Source organism: Hirundo rustica, chromosome 9 (genome assembly GCF_015227805.2).
Source record: "Hirundo rustica isolate bHirRus1 chromosome 9, bHirRus1.pri.v3, whole genome shotgun sequence".
Classification (NCBI taxonomy): Eukaryota; Metazoa; Chordata; class Aves; order Passeriformes; family Hirundinidae; genus Hirundo; species Hirundo rustica.
In genome coordinates this window covers 26,966,820-26,982,924 of record NC_053458.1, presented here as the reverse complement: position 1 = coordinate 26,982,924, position 16,105 = coordinate 26,966,820, and the positions used below count along the sequence as shown (strand labels likewise).

Sequence of the window (16,105 nt, the reverse complement as noted above, 5' to 3'; positions counted from 1 at the left end):
GTCTTCCAAAGCCACTCTGTTCCACTGAAGAAAGGAAGCTGTGAGCCCAGATCCCGTTGCCCTGGGAGCAGCCACCCACGCCCTTGCTGTTCATGTGGTGATGCCATGGCAGCACAGGGCCCTGCAGCTCTCAGCTCTGGGAAAGCCCTGCTCAAGAGTGAAGGGATGCAGAGCTGCACAGAGCCCATGTTCAGTGCCGAGGTGTCACACACCCTGTGACAATGTGATCACGCTGTGCATGGCCACCTCCACCCTCAGATACAGAGGTGTGCCTGTGCTGCCCAGGTCTGCACTGCAATGTAGGTGTTGATGGAAAGCAGGACTGATAGCCCCTCTCTGAAGAACCAGCATCTTCCATCACTGTGATCCCAAGGGAACCTTTCCCTTAAGGGAGGGTCGTCACTCACAGCCGGTCTACTCCCTCTATTTATGTTGTGGGTGCTTGTGTGTGGTTTGGGACAAGAGATGCAGATTGCACAATAAATTTTTTTTTCCTTTTTTTACCCGCTGATGTGTGGTATTCCCTTGATGGGAGAGGACACCTTGCGCGACCCTGGCGCTATCCTGATGGGAGCCAGCGGGCGGAGGGGGACTTTGGTGTTGTCCAGATTGGGGTGGAGAATGTGGCTGCCCTGCTGTGCTTGGAACTGAGGGGTCGGGAGCCCCGGGTGGTGTCTGGGCTGAGGGCCTGAGAGCCCGCCTGTGTGCGGGCACAGGGGACCGGATCTCGGGGATGCTGTGGGCATGGGAGCCTCTAAAGTGCCCGGGCTGAGGGGACGGGACCCCGAGGCTATTGAGGGTGCTGGAGCCCGCCTGTGCCCGGGCTGAGGGGACCGGGCCTCGGGGGTGCTGGGGGACGGGACCCCGACGGAAGCCCTGGTTGATGTCTGGGCTGAGGGCGTGCGATCCCCGGGAGTGCTGAGGGTGCTGCAGCCCGCCTTACCGAGGCAGAGGGCCCCGGGCCCTGGCGGTACAGAGAGCCCCGCTCGCTCCGGGCCCCGGGCCCCGCCCCGTCGAGGCGGTGCCGTCGGCGGTGCCGCCCCGTTTCCGGTGTCATGGCGGCCGCAGCGCGGCGGCGGCGGCCGGGGCCGGTGTCGGGGCGGCGGCGGGGCGGCAGCAGGACGGCGATGTGAGGCGGCACGGCGCCATGTCGGGGTGCGCGTGGGGCGCGGCGCCGCCGCTGCTGGAGGCGCTGGGCCGGCTGTGGGAGGTGCAGGCGCCGCTGGGCAGTGGCTCTTCGGCCTCGGTGTACCGGGTGCGCTGCTGCGGCGACCCCCGGGCCCCCCCCGGCGCCGTCAAGGAGTTCGTGCCGCCCCCGGGGCCGAGGTCCGGCCCCGCTCGCCGCCCCGGCGCCCGCCCGCCTGCCGCCGACTGCGCCGAGTACGGGTTCCGCAAGGAGCGCGCCGCGCTGGAGCAGCTCCGCGGGCATCGCAACATCGGTAACGGCACCCCGGCACCCCCTGCCCCCATCCCCAAACACCCCTTTTCGGGCACCCTCTGTCCCTAGAGCACCCCCCAGGGCAGCCTCCCCTTGCCAAACTGGTGTCTCCAAACCACCCTCCCAGCCAGGGAAGGGAGCTCCCAGCTCCTTTGGGAATACAGGCGGCTTCGCTTTTAAACGCACCCCCAGGCCAATGTGCCCCTCGGATTGGCACCTCTGGGTGGGCAGATTTGAGGGCCCCTGGTGTGGGCACCCCATGGCAGCTTCCCTGCAGTGGGTGCTCCTGGGTGCCCCAGCCCTTCCCTGGGTGGTAGATCTGCAGGTGACATCCCTAGGGTAGGCAGGAGAGATGGGCAGAGGGGGTCACTGCAGGCCGGGCGCCCCAGAGTCCTCCTTTGGGCAGGGTGCCAGAGCTCCAGCAAGGACTGTGTTCCCTGCAGGACAGTGCGTTCCCACTGGGCTGCAGCTCCTGGGCTGCTTTCGTGGCTGGGAATGAGCCTGGGAAGGGAGGAAGCTTGTGTGTCAATAGTGACTGCCGGAAGTGTGGAAGTTCACCCACCCCTGATACTATTTGTCTGTGTAAAATGCATTTTGATTGCTGTAGTGTGCCTGGACACCCAGACATCACGTGCCTTCCCACTCTGCAAAGTTTGTCACAGGATGAGATTGACGTGTCTAAAGAGTGGCACTGTGTCCAGTTTGCTCACTGGGATGCGCTTATCTGTGTCCCAGAGACCATCCTTCTGAGCAGGAGCAATCGGCCCAGTCGCTTTAGCAGACCGTGGGGAGTGTTGTGACACCAGCCTGTCTCCCAAAGCTCGTAGGGGTGACATGGCTTGTTTTCCCTTGCTTCTTCCTCCCTGGTTCTCCATCTCTCTGAACATCACCCGTTAGAAAACGTCAGAGCTGCCTGCCACAGCTCTTGTGGTGCGGAGTGGTGGGAGGTGCTGGCCGCATGCTCGGTACTGATGCTGTCCCTGTGTCTCGTGTAGTGACGCTCTATGGCGTGTTCACCAACCACTACTCTGCCAATGGCCCATCTCGCTGTCTGCTGCTGGAGCTGCTGGACATCAGCGTGTCTGAGCTGCTGCTGCACTCCAGCAACCAGGGCTGCTCCATGTGGATGATCCAGCACTGCGCCCGAGATGTCCTGGAAGCCCTGGCTTTCCTGCACCAAAAAGGCTACGTCCATGCGGACCTCAAGCCACGCAACATCCTGTGGAGCGCAGAGGAGGAGTGCTTTAAGCTCATTGACTTTGGGCTTAGCTTCAAAGAGGGGAATCAGGTTTGGAATGTGCTACTCTTGAGGCAGATGGCTCTGTGTTGGGTTGTGTGGCTCTGTGATGTTTTCCAAGTGACCTGATCAGAGTAGGAGCTGAGCTGGTGCTGAGGATTTACTGGAAAAGGCTAAAATGTTGTCTGCCCCAGACACCAAAGCTGTGTTCCCATTCTCCTTGCATGTCTCTGGTTTCTGTTGATGTCTTAGCCTTTGTGCTACAAATTCCAGTGTTATTGATGCACTGAGAAAAGTGGTGTCTCAGCTTCCTGGAAAGTTTGCTAGTTTTTATGTGGTCAGATGAGTGGGAGCACCCAGAAATGTAGAATTCCCTTTTATCATCCCTTATCACGTGTAGTAGTAATCCAGGCTTTGCCATCAGCCTCCCCAGCCAAGTGTGTTATCTCTAGCAGTGTCCTTGTGCTTGCCTTTACTTTCACCCTGTCTTCAGCAGCCTCCCTTCCTCGGGAAATCTGGATGTTTCTTTCCCACACGTATCAAATGTCCATGGTCTGGTCCTGGGTGGGCAGTGTCTGTACTTTATTGACACAGACAGTCTCTGCCTCTTCTACTCTTTGTCCCATTTGTCCTGGTCAGTCTTCTTGCTGTCACTTTTGTTGTGGTGATACTGAGTTGTTTGTCCTTGCCTGTTTTATTCTCTTCCATGGCTTCTGATGGAAGCAGAGAGCCTCAGGAGGTTCTGCTGTTGCCTTGGTAGATCTTCCTTTCACTCCTCCCTCTCTCAATAGCGGCCTATGAGGAGTCTCAGTAAAGCTTTTCCATCAGGTAACCTTGTAGCACACTTGCCTTTAATCACTGGGTGATGGATGGTAATTTTTTCTGTGTCTTCCTACATTGTCCTGGTTTGGCCCTATTCCACACACTTTACTCGCTTAGCAGTTTTAAATTTATATACTTTTTTACTGGCTTACCTGGTATTGACAGTACAGCCTACTGATTGTGAATATCAGAGGGTTGTGTGGGTGACCCCTCTCTGAATTCTTTGGTACGGGAGTTGCTTTTAGTGTTTGGACTTTTTAATTCCCCCGTGTTGTCTTCAGTTCTTCCCACATTCTTGGCTGAGTTTCTGGTGGTAATCTGTTGCTGTCTATCAGCAAAATACATGCTCCTGGTGTCCTGTGTCTAATGCAGATATTTTTATTTAATTCAGGTCTGTGTTTTGCTGCTTGCTGTGTAAGTTGCCTCATAACAGTTGATGGGGCTTCCATGGTTACTTCCAGTTTTATTTGGCTTCCATGGTTTCTTCCAATCTGCTCTCTTTGGGCTGAGTTTCCTTTCCCTTTCTCAGGAGCACCCTGGTTGTATGGGTGAACCTTCTAACTTTGCTTTGAATGTGCACCAAGCACCAGTGTCCTGTCCCCACCCTTGCCTTGGGCCACAGTCTACGTGCATAATTTCCTTATCTGAGTCAATGACCATGTTACTTTTATTTACAACAGCCCTGCCAAGCTTATCCTTATACAAAATTTCCTGCCGTTGCTGTTTAACAGGGAATGGTTGTACACAGAGCAAGGTCTCAACCACTTACAGCTCTCAAAATGCTTTAGGTGGTAGGAGTGAAATTCTATTTCGCTGTTTTTGCTGGTGGCATTGACCACAGTGCTTTCCCTATCTCCAAATGTTGTTTGGGGGCCTGCCAAGTTGCTGCTGTTGCCATTCTGGAGGTTCTGCTCCCTACTGATAGAAGGAGAGACATGCATGAAAAGTTTGTGTATCATTTTTTAGTTCATAAACCACTTTTGAGCTCTGTTGCTGGAAGATGTCTTCTGTAAACTTATTTTCAGTCAGAGAACCATATAATCTTGGTTTGAATATATTCTCATGGTAAGAATTCCTGATCCTGTGCCTTATCTAGGAGGAAGTAGGCTTGCATGTCCTTCTGTCATTCCTTGAGTTGCATCAGTGTGTCTAAAATGAGCCCCCGTGTGTTAAAAAGACCCAGCATGCAGTGTGTCTTTGGGCACTTGGGAGACTTGGCTGAACAAAGCCACAGTTGACTGACCAAGTATTGTCTGGGAGCAGGAGACTGGACTGAAGCCTTCAGAGCAGCCCCTTCAGCCAGTACTTGTGTGATTCTATAATTCCCTATTTTCTTTGGAGCAGGCAGCATATGGACATTTCCTCTCACTGTGCCAGCCACAACAGCTGGGCAGGTATTGATTGCTGCAGCACTTGAGGCTTCAAGGGGAGGTGGAAGAGGTGCCTTTGACAATGTCTGAGCATTTTAGCTGCCTGCTTCCAGAGAACATCAGCACATGAATAATGGCAGCAGCTCCTGATGCTCACTGCTCAGACAGGGCTGTTTGTGCTCTCAGGCAGCCGACGTGGGAGCATATTGTGGGTGTTCAACCCTTACCCCAAAAATTCCTGCATCATCTGCATGTAGGAGAGATTAAAGGGCCAGTCCAGGGATATCCAGCCCCTTCCTCACAGCAGTGCTGTCTTTCAGAGGTCATCTGTTTTGCTGGGAGATGTTTTTCTTCCAGACAGTCCTGTTTTTCTCTCAGCATGGCACTGTAGGGAGTTGAACTACCTGCCTTGCACAACTGGCTCTACAATGCTTTCTGTCAATTTAGCAATAGTATGTTGGGGACCCCTTTGGAAGGATGTCAGAACTGAATTAAGGATAGAGTGGAGAACCTGAGTGTGGAAAATCAACCTTTTCCGTGTATTTGGTCTCCTGTAGGATGTGAAATATATTCAAACAGACGGGTATCGGGCTCCAGAGGCAGAACTGCAGAACTGCCTGGCGCAGGCAGGGCTCCAGAGTGAGACCGAATGTACCTCTGCTGTGGATCTGTGGAGTCTGGGAATCGTTTTACTGGAAATGTTCTCAGGAATGAAACTGAAACATACAGTCCAATCTCAGGAATGGAAGGTGAGACAGTTCTTGCTTGCACCAAATGAATCCCTCTGCTTCTTGTTGATAATCTGGATTTGTGAGGTAGCACCTGGCAACTAGGTAGTTTTCCAGGATGTTTATCTAATCCTATTGCTTTGAGAATTAGGATTCCCGAGCCTTAAAGACCCTCCTGCCCTGTGGGACTGGAATGTCTGAATGCCATTTGTGTTCAGGTTACTGCAATAGGAGTGTTCCAGGGAGACTGTGTCTTGCCTAGATTTGGTAAGCAAGCTGTGCTGGCTGTAGCTGTAGCATAGGAGGAAGAGCAAAATCAATGGCAGATGGCTGTCAGCTAGTTCAGCAGCACAGTGGCAGAGGAATTATTTGCTGAGTTTAGTTTAATGTTAGCTGTAACTTGTGGATCTTCTTGTAAGTCTGTATCCTGAAAAAACAAGAGAAAAGCACTGTATTGTGAGCCTGGAGCCTGAGTGTCCTCTGTTCTGTCTAAAATAACCTTTTGTGTTCCCCTTCCCAGAAAGAGCATCCTTTCAGCATCACAATCTCCACAGTAACAGAAAAGTTTCCTGCGCGTGGAAATTTCCAGCTTTTGCTGGCAAATGGGAAAAAGTGAATTTGATGTGAGGCTGCTAGTTTAACATCTGAGGCTTGGGCACTGGGGATCTCTCCCAAAGCCCCAGAGAACCACAGTCCTTTGCGTCTGCTTCGGAAAACGATAGGATATTGCAAGCTTTGCACAGCCTGGTTTTTACCTCCCTAATCGCTGTTTCTTTTTCTTTCCAGACAAACAGTTCTGCCATCATTGATCGCATATTTGCCAGTGAGGGGGTGGTTAATTCGGCCATTCCAGCTTATCACCTCAGAGACCTTATCAAAAGGTACTGTAGCATTTTTGATAACTGTTGCTTAAAGATGTGCTCTGTAAAGTCACGCCTTGCTCATAGCAACTTAGAGCTCACACCTAATGCTTCATTTTTTAAATTTTTTTTTTTTTTTTAATCTCCCACTGTGCTGGTAACAAGTGCAAACGTTAGCAGAGACGTTTCAGTTCCTCTGATTTTGGCACAATTTGGAGTAAGCACACAGAGAGTATCAGTCACAATGTTGATCATTTGCTATCTCAGTGCTTTGCACTTCGAGCCGAGATTTTATTTGGAGAAAACTGCAGACTTTGCTACTTTTGGGGATTGTTATCATGAAAATGAGGGAGGGAGCAGAAAGTGCTGCTCTCCACTGCTGCCAAGATATAAAGGCACTTTTGCAAATCTCCTGAGGAGTCTGCCAAGGGGATTGTTTTCACTGTCCTGTGACTGTGCTCTGAGGCTGCAGAGGGAATGAGGACACAGTTTGGCAGAAATAGCATTGGGAGTCCCTAGTAAAGCCAAGTTAGGGATATTCTCAGGCAAGCTCTGGGTTACTAGCTGCTTTGAATCCCATTTTTGTGAAAAGGTATGGGAGCACCTGGGAGTGTGGTGATTCTCATGAGACTGCATGTATGCCTGAGGTGTAGAGTGAATGGCCTGAGGATGTGGAGCTGGAACATGCCGTGTTCCTTGTAGACTTTTAAGTGAGCAATTTTCATTATTTGGTGCTGAGAGACATCAAGAAGGAAAGTCTGCTCTGCCATCTACCCAAAATGCTTTCAGGGGATCCTTCTGGTGTGCTTCAGCTGCAAATTGCAGGATGTGCTTCCCACTCTTCTCCTTGTATCATAACCACCCCAAAGACAGGGTGTTCCTCTGTGGGAGCTTCCAGCCTCAGTGGAATGTGTCAGTGCAGGAATGTCACATGCATCAACATAAAGGTATCTTCTCTTGCAGCATGCTTCATTGTGACCAAGGAAAACGAGCCTCTGCTGAGAAGGCTTTATGCAGCCCATTCTTCAGCATTCCCTTTGGTAAGCTGTGGCTCCTGCTCAGGACTCTCTCAGCATGTGCTGGAAGCAGCACTGAGAGCCATTAACTGTTGTTTAATGTTCTGGCCTCGTTGCTGCTCCTCTGTGGCACTTGCCAGCTCTCCATGGCACCACAGGAGGGAGGTCAAGAGTTGATGCCTGTGCTCTCAGTGCTGCCCTACTCCTCCAGCCCCACAGGCTGTCACTTTTTCCTACCTGGACTGATTAAACCCTGCCTCCAGTGCTGTTGGCAGCATCATTCATCTGAGGACACAGAAATAACCAGGATGTTTACCTAACGTTCTGACTGTTGAGGTGCTTTTGAAGAGTGCGGTGCTATTTGTGGTGAGTGGGTGGGTTTTCTTACACCAAGTGTTTCCCAATTCAGAAATCACCAGGAATGTGAGTGTCTTGGGCAGTGGCTGGTGGTGGCATCTGCTGCTGCCTCTGCTCAGGTCAGATAGTCCCAGTGTGTTTGGGGTGTTTCTGTAGTGACTAACCTGCAGTGACCTATGTGGCAGATGCCAATGTCACTTTCATCTGGTGCTATCCCTTTGATTTAATAAAATAGTTGTGTTTCCTCAAGACCTCCCCATGTGCATTGCAGGCAGTCAGCAAAGGTGGGCTGAGACCTCCCTGCTTAGGCTTGTGTCTCTCCCTGTTTTCTGTTCCAAATACAACTCAGTAGCATTCTCCAGAGCTTGTCTGCTTTCAGGAGCACCAGTGCGTCCAGGTTTTCTGCAGCATACATTAATGTTTCAGGCTGAGCTATCATTTCCCCTTGAATCTTAGCCCTGCTTTTCTTAAGCTCATTGGTGTACCTTGCAGCGAAGATTATTAAGTGTTGCTTCTTATAGATACTGATATTTCTGTATATTAGGCAGAAGTAACAAGTTCATTCCTGTTTTCAAACGTCATGTGTGTCTCAGAAACTGGGGCTGTTCTAATCAAAGCTGCCTTCCATGGCTGGACCTTGCAGCCAGTACTGCTTTAAAGCAGAGGGAATTGTATATTGGCAGTGCTTTTTGGGCTGGTTTTAAACACACAGACCTCTAACTGTACTGAGGAAGGTGCTTCTGTGGTTAGTGCTTGGAGTTTATATAACAGCTTCCATTTTTCTTAGTTCTCTTTGCTGCTTCTTTTCTTTGCCAGACTTGCACATATGCTTGTCTGCACAAAGAAGCATTTACTCCTGGTTTCCCAGCAAATCAGAAAATGATCTGTCACTGCCTTTCACTTGGACACGGCTTTTCTGTTTAGAGTAAAGGCAGCTGAGAATAGCTTTCCTTGTCATTTACAGCTAAGTCTTGACTTTCCAGTTCATCAGGTTTTTTCCTGTGCTGTCAGTGTGGTTGGTGTCACCTGGTATTTGCAGAGGATCAGGGCAGAAAGTACCTCCTAGGGCAGAGGGGGATTGCCAGAAGTGTATTTGTCACTTGGGTACAAGAAGACCGGGTGTCTCTGCATTCTAGGGGTTGGTTTGTCTCACTGGAAAAAGACATATGAAATGAAGGACGGGTTTACTTTAGTGTCTTGTCTTTTCTCCCAGGTAGCAAGTGACAGGACAAGAAGAAACAGCCGCAAGTTGCACTGGAGGAGGTTTAGATTGGTTGTTAGGAAAAATTTCTTCAGTGAAAGGGTTGTCAAACATTGGAACAGGCTGCCCAGGGGAGTAGTGGAGTCACTACGCCCATTAAAAGATGTGTAGATGTGGCAGCTGGGGGCATTGTTTAGTGGTTGGCTTGGCCATGCCAGGTTGGAGTTCACAATTAAAAAGGTCTTTTCCAACCTAAACAGTTCTATGATTCTGTGAATAAAAGGGGTAGCATATTAAGACCATGGTGACACTTAAATGTTCTTTCAGTCTTCACTTCATCCGATGTGTCTTGGTTGTAAATAGTCCTATGGAAGAATAGTCCTAGAGGTGCACTACGAGCTGGAACGTGACTGGTTATCTGAAGACAGCAGCTTTCTTCAAAGGCTGCCCCTGAGAGCTGTCTGGGCATCATCTGTACTGATAAGGCCTTTCACACTCTCAGCTTTTTATAAGGGCTCTTCCATGACAGGAAGGAAATTTACAGCTTGTGCTTGCCTTGCATCTCTTTTTGCACTGTGAGATCAACATCTGACTGTGCCTGGCAGAGATGTCAGCTCCCTCACAGGCATTGTGTGCTTAGCTGGGAAAAGTACTTCCTAGGAAATAACAGCTCACTTTGCAGGCATGGTCAGAAGGCTCAGACTGGAGAAATGAAGCCATTTCCCTTTTCTCTCCCCTCTCACTGTCAAGTGGCGGAGCTGTGAGGTCCTGCTATTGTGTTCAGCTGCTGTAGCTGCCAAAACAAATAAGCACTTTAACACTTTCCAAGTACTGCAAGTCATGTGCCCAGATCTTTAATTCATTAATGGCCTGTCACTAGTGTACAGGAACATGAAATCAAACTTTTTTTTTCCCTGCAGGAGTGACACTGTCTCTGTGGCTTTAAGTTTCTAGAGGGCTGATTATCCTCAAAATGTGACTGTCATAGCTTGTCATTAGCCTTTTCTCCTTGACTGTTGCCTTCTCCCACAGTGGGATCTATGCCACCCTGCTCCAGGCCATCCTGGAGCTGCTTGTTTTCTAGAGCCAAGTGCCCTATGTCCAATGCCCACCCAAAGGGTTTTATCTCTGCTCCTGTGAAGTCGTTCACAGGATCACTGCTCACACACCTTATGGCCGTCCCTGATTCTACAGCACTGCGTTGTTTAAGTAGCTTAAATATGGTGGTCTTTAAAACTGTGGATTGCAGTTGGATTTTGAGGGGAGGTGGGTTTTTATGGTGTTCAGAGAAGAACTAAAAGATAGTCTAAGGAGATCTGAGGCCTGTGCCTTAGTACAGCTGAAGAATTGGAATTAGAGAAGCTGGCCAGCCTGTTTTCAGCTTGTATCAGAGCAGTGACAGGAGAGGCAGTTGCAGAGTATTCCTTTGATCTTCTCACATCTCCATATAGCTGGGGTAGTTTGTTCAACTAGCATAGTTCTTGAGGTCACAACAGTTTCTGAGACTGGGCTGAAGAGACACAATTCTAGCCTTAATTTGAAAAGCAGTTTCAGATGCTGGCCTCAGAATAATTGCAGAGTGCACTGAACCCTTTGGAAGAGTCTCTCAGTGCACAGGTAAAAATAAGATGGAAATGGAAAATTCAGACTGTAAATGTAGTTAATAGGGGAGAGAAGCAAAACTGTACTGCAAAGAGCAGTAAGTGCTTGAGTATCACAATGCATATTGAGTCAGCTTCCTGTTTGCTTGCTCCTTTGACATGAACTTTTTTTTCTTTAATTCTGTGGGTGTCAAAAAGCTCCCCATATTGAAGATTTGGTGATGCTCCCCACACCTGTGCTGAGGCTGCTAAATGTTCTAAGTGATGCTTCTCTGCAGTGTGAAGAAGAATATGAAGGTTGGTGCAATTCTCATATAGCAATGTTGTCTTACAGACTCTTTTCTGTGGCTCTGGGGATGTGGGAGCAGGCAGGTGGGCAATTAATAGGCACAACAACAGCAAGCAGAGCTGTCCAGCTGAACTTTGGTTACAAGGGGTCAACTGTACCAAGAGAGAATTGAGACTGAGATTGAGAGAGAAAGCAGAGCTTGTAGGGAATTCTTGAAGGATCCCAGATTAAAAAAAAAAAAAAAAAATCTTTGTTTAGATGCCCGTCAAATTCACAGTGTGTTTGTGGCTCTGAGCTTCTGTTGGATATGTACAGGGCTCTGAAGCCCAATAGTATAGATCCTTAAAAATTTGCTAATGAACTTAGTCAAGATCTCAGCAGAGAACTAAAATATCTCGCTGGAGTTCCTAAAGTGTGGTGGATGGCAGGTATGGTGGGATTTGCATTTCTGCTTGCAGTCAAATCCATGTGAGTGGCACAAATGAGAGAGCTCTGGGGACACGGGTTGAAAGGCCGAGTTCTGCTCACACAAAGAAGGGTGTGTGCCAGCTCCTTTAGTTCCCCTCCTCCAAGTGCCCATAGCAGGCACTCCTAAATCCCCACTGTTTTAGCTGCTGCTGGAGGTTCACTGCCTGCAGGTCTCTGTGCCAGAGTCTCAGCTCAGGCACTTCCATCTCATTACGTGGTCACTAAGCAGTGTAAGCTTCTGCTGTGTCACCTCATGCTTGTTTATTTTAAATGGAGAGGAAAGGGATATTTGTTGTCTGGGTGTTCTTGATGTGTTCATCTCGCTTTCACTGGTTTCTTGGCTCACCCTAGTTTGCAAAGTGAAAGACAACCATCTCTTTCCTTTCCCAGATATCCTGGAAGACATAAGGGAGGAGTGTCAGAAATATGGACCGGTGGTTTCCCTGCTTATTCCAAAGGAGAATCCTGGTAAAGGCCAAGTAAGTGAATGGAGGGAAGAGGCTGTGTGTTCCTACATATGCTCCATGTGCTGCAGGACTGCTGCTCAGTGCCTGAAAATCTCCTGCCTGATGGCGGTGCTAAAAATAAATGGATGTTTTGAAGGGCAGCACAGGTTCCTTCCCGGTTATGTAAGGTTACCTAACCTGGGAGGTGCCCAGTCAGCTTTAGCATGGATGGACAGAATGAAGGGGAGAAGCCAGTGGGTGGGAGAGGAATTGTTGAGGCTATAGACCACCATCATACTTTCTCCCACCTTACCAAATGGAGGAGCAGGAGGTGAAATCCCAATTTAGAAGTTCAGCTCTGCTCTCTGCTCAACCAAGGATGGAGGGGAAATATTTGTTTAGGAGTGGTTTCCTCCATTGCAGGGGTGGAAGGGAGCAAGTGGCATGGTGCACTGAAGTCCAACTTCTCCTCTCTCTCTTTCAGGTCTTTGTTGAATATGCAAATGCTGGTGATTCCAAAGCTGCCCAAAAAATGCTGACTGGAAAGATTTTTGATGGCAAGTTTGTTGTGGCTACGTTTTACCCACTGAGTGCCTATAAGAGAGGATATCTGTACCAAAACTTGCTGTAGGCAGTAGCAACAATCAGGAGAGTTGTCTTGCTCCTCTTCCTCACACGTTTTATAGTTGAATGTGCAAAAGAGCTTCCTAGCCCTGCTTCTGAGTCATCTGTGAAGGAGGGTTGCAAAGGACTTGAATGGGCTTTGAAACTTTACTGCTGCTTTGTGATATGCCGAGGAGGCCGGAGCTTTCAGCGTGTGCTTGTGTGTGTGCTGTGCTTGCTCATTTACAGGGGGTGTGGCTCTGCCCCGCGGGCGCCCGCGGGACAGGGGGAGCCCGGGAGGCTGAGCAGATCCTGGCAAGGGCTTTTCAGCCATTCGAAATGAGACCAAAGCCTTGGCCTTAGCACTGGGCTTGGCTCCGGGGAGAGGATTTCTTTGTTAAGCTTTCCTACATTGCAAGTACTCCTCTCCAGTGTCGGGGGAGGAGGAGGAGGAAGGCTTGCCTGCTTTTTGTTGATGACTGTTATAAATAAAGAAGCAGAAACACCAACCTCTCTGAACCAGACCAGGAGGACTTCTGAGTCTTCTCCTCACACAGAGCAGAGGGAGACAGTGAAACTGGATCTGCTGAGCCTGTGGGGTTACCCTGTCATCTTGACCTGAGCAGAGCCATGCAGCTGATGCTGGGCTGGGCAGTGAGGTGTGGATGATGCTGCCTGTGGGGAGCTGAGCTTGCTTGTATGCCTGGAGTGGGCTGGGACTGATGGTGGAGATCTGGTCGGTGCCAGCCTCAGTCCCAACACAACCTGTAAGCACTTTGTAGCCTGAGGAGATGTGAAAACCCTGCCGTGTGGATTAATCTTTCTAGCACATACCCTGTGCTGGCACTGATGCTCCCTAGCCCTGATGCCAAATCATCTGTGATATGTAAGCATCTTTCGGTGACATTTTTGGAAGGGAGCGCTACAGCACAAAGTATTCTTTGTGTCACAGCAGGACTCCTGCCTTGGGAGTCTTATAAGAACAAATATTTGTCCGTTTGTAGGTCCCACACTTGGCTTTTCTGTGTTGTGCATTTTGGTTTTGCATTAACTCATTAAGACTTGTAGATTAGAAGCACTGACACTTTTGGTCCTTCATAGGTTACAAAAAGGGCTTGAGACAATCTGAGATCCTGTACGGAAAGGGCTTAATCAGCCATCAGGCTGAACTGGCCAGGAGAAGGTCTTTCAGTGTCAGGGACAACAGCCACACGCCTTTGGGGAAGACACTGTGGTGAGCAGCATCGCTTCCTCCCGCTCTGCTCCCGTGGCTTCAGTCAGCTGCTGCCATGGGGCAGGCAGAGGCTGTTTCCCAGGGATTTCCAAACCACTGCACCCAGCAGAGCCTGTCCTTCCAGGGTGGGCACTCTGCTCCTGCTGGGCACAGTGTGAAACAGCCCTGTTTAGAGTCACCAGCATGTTCTGGCTTGTGGTCTTGGTCCCAGTTTTAGTGAGGAGGAAAGCCCTCCTGAATTCTTTTCTTCAGATGAAATACTTGTGGACAGCTGCCTGAACCATCCCTGACCTTCCCAGGAATAAGACCTGAATTATTTTGCAGTTTACTGTTTGCATCTGGCTGATGCTGGATTTGCTGGAATCCTGCACTTAAAAAGTTCCTCTTGATTTTTTTGCCCTGTGCATGGTGTGTCAGGAGATCCAATGTCTGTGGCATTTCATGAGTCTGAGTTGCTCTCTGTGCTGGTGTATAGTCCTGTCTACTGTGGCCCTTACCAAACTCCCTCAGAAAGGACCAATCTCTGAATTCTTCTGTTGCCTTTGAGATGGTGGGCTTGCCAGGGGAAAGAAAAAAAAAAAAAAATCCCACAATGATTTTAAGGTGTGATTTGCTGATCAGATTTTTCTGGGAATGATGCTGCTTTGGTGTACATAGCTGTTCAGCAGCCTTTGCATAGTTGGGGCGTGTGGTTCATTGCTTTTAATTTAACTGTCCTTTTAGTGAAGCACTTTTTAGTGTCTGGGAGGAATTGAATGATTAACTGGGTGAGGGTTTCTCCTATGTGTAAAAATAGCAGTGTTTAAAGTATGGTTGGGTCTTGGCGGACCTCCTCAGCTCTGCGTTACTGCTGTCCCTGTGGGCTGAGCCAGGGGTCAAAGCACTTTGGTCCAGACATGCACATGTTGAATGCCACCATGTCAGCACCACTGAGCTGGCAGAAGCAGGCCCCAAAGCTCCTGCCCTACTGAGTGCCAGCCCAGGTGGGGCTGCAGCGAGCTCCCCGGATGCAGGGTGTGAGGTCTGTCACCTACAGCAACACTGGGACAGGGAGATGCTAGGATGCAGGTATGGAACTTAAATGTGTTTGAAGTTCTCGCGTGCATTTGTCTAGGACTGTGAGCTGCTCTGTCATCTTTCAAGCGTGACTTTTTCAGTCAGAATTCTTTCAACTAAAGATAGAGCTGTGCCAGGATTGATCTTCAGAGAGGAGCTACAGCCTGTTCCTGCAGTATGGCAGCTCTTTCACCAGAGTTTGGCTGAGGTTTTGTTCAGCTTCTTTAACAGGGGCTAAATAAATCCTCATGGTGCAAACTCCTGCTACCAGACATTTTTCTCCAGATATTCCTTGACCAGGCTTAAGCACTGAGCTGGGTAAAAACCTCAAAGCTGCTTTTCTTTATATTCTTCCTGGCAAGAGTTGAAGATGTTGATTTCTGTCCTGTCACTGGATCCACCCTTCTGCGGGCTGTGGGGTACAGGGAAGTTTAAAAGCAATTCTATTGTTATTCCTCACCCTCCAACTTCAAGACTTTTTCTACCCAAGATGAAGCTCACTCTGGTGTCTCAGCGATCTGTTGGTGTCTTGGCCATAAGTTTTAGCCCTGCTAAAACCTTGGAGTTCCTTAACTCTAGTTTGTATCTGAAGCATGCATCGTGATTCAGTCCAAGGCGTTTGTCATGGTGTGTCTGGGATGGTCTTGGCTTTCCTCATCTCCAGATTACTGCCTGCCTGAGGTGCACGAGTGTTGAGGCTTTCCACTCAGATGCTCGCTGCGTTTCCTGGTCTGTGCTGCTCCCCCCCAGTAACCCTCGGTGTAGCACTGACCTACACAGTCCTACCCTCGTCGTAGGGCAACTAGTGTTTAAATCACTGGCCAAAGCACAAGTCAGCTCCAATCTTAGCTGTATTCCTAATTTAATTCTCACTGGTCTTCAGCCTTGTAACAACATAGCCTGAGCACCGTGTTGTACCCAGGTTCTTTCCAGAGGGTTCAGTACACTTCCTCCTGCTGTGCCGGATCCTGTAACCATGTGCCTCCCTTTGGGTTAGATGTCAACTGTTGTATCCCGTCATGCACCGTTGCTGAGCAGATGTGTGCTTGATACAGGTGATTAATAAATGATGCTTCAGTACGAGGTGGTTGTCCAGCGTGCCCTTCTTGTGGGACACTGAAATGTCACTGAGCACTGAAATGTAGCTGAGCAAGTTCTCTGTCACCATGCACCAGGGTCTCCATCGGAGGGGACAGGACTGTGACCCAGTCATGGCAGCGTATTTGTTCTTGGCAGCTGTGGCTGTCAAAACTCCTTCCAGTTCCAGTTGAAGGGTGGTTGTAGCTTGGAGGCTGGGATGGAAGGGGCTGTTAACATTATTAGTAGTCTTTAATGAAGTAAGTTCATCTGAGGAGGGGGATTTCACCACAGCTGTTGGC

The 16,105-nt window shown here is 49.5% G+C and overlaps 1 protein-coding gene across 1 annotated transcript; it reads left to right on the top strand.

Annotated features, from left to right (window-relative positions):
• Window positions 1-1,147: 1,147 nt before the first annotated feature.
• On the top strand, window positions 1,148-15,809 carry UHMK1 (U2AF homology motif kinase 1). Its single transcript, XM_040072713.1, has 8 exons — window positions 1,148-1,439; window positions 2,434-2,726; window positions 5,425-5,616; window positions 6,382-6,476; window positions 7,419-7,495; window positions 10,829-10,927; window positions 11,778-11,866; window positions 12,318-15,809. The coding sequence occupies exons 1-8, from the start codon at window positions 1,148-1,150 to the stop codon at window positions 12,462-12,464; spliced, it is 1,284 nt and encodes a 427-aa protein (XP_039928647.1). The 3' UTR covers window positions 12,465-15,809.
• The last annotated feature ends 296 nt before the right edge of the window (window positions 15,810-16,105 follow it).

Bases quoted from the DNA above. Each gene is read 5' to 3' on its own strand.
- UHMK1 (XM_040072713.1), top strand. From the start codon at position 1,148: ATGTCGGGGTGCGCGTGGGGCGCGGCGCCGCCGCTGCTGGAGGCGCTG. The intron at 6,477-7,418 runs GTACTGTAGCAT...CTTCTCTTGCAG, and splicing joins CTCAGAGACCTTATCAAAAG to CATGCTTCATTGTGACCAAG. The intron at 7,496-10,828 runs GTAAGCTGTGGC...GGTGTCAAAAAG, and splicing joins ATTCTTCAGCATTCCCTTTG to CTCCCCATATTGAAGATTTG.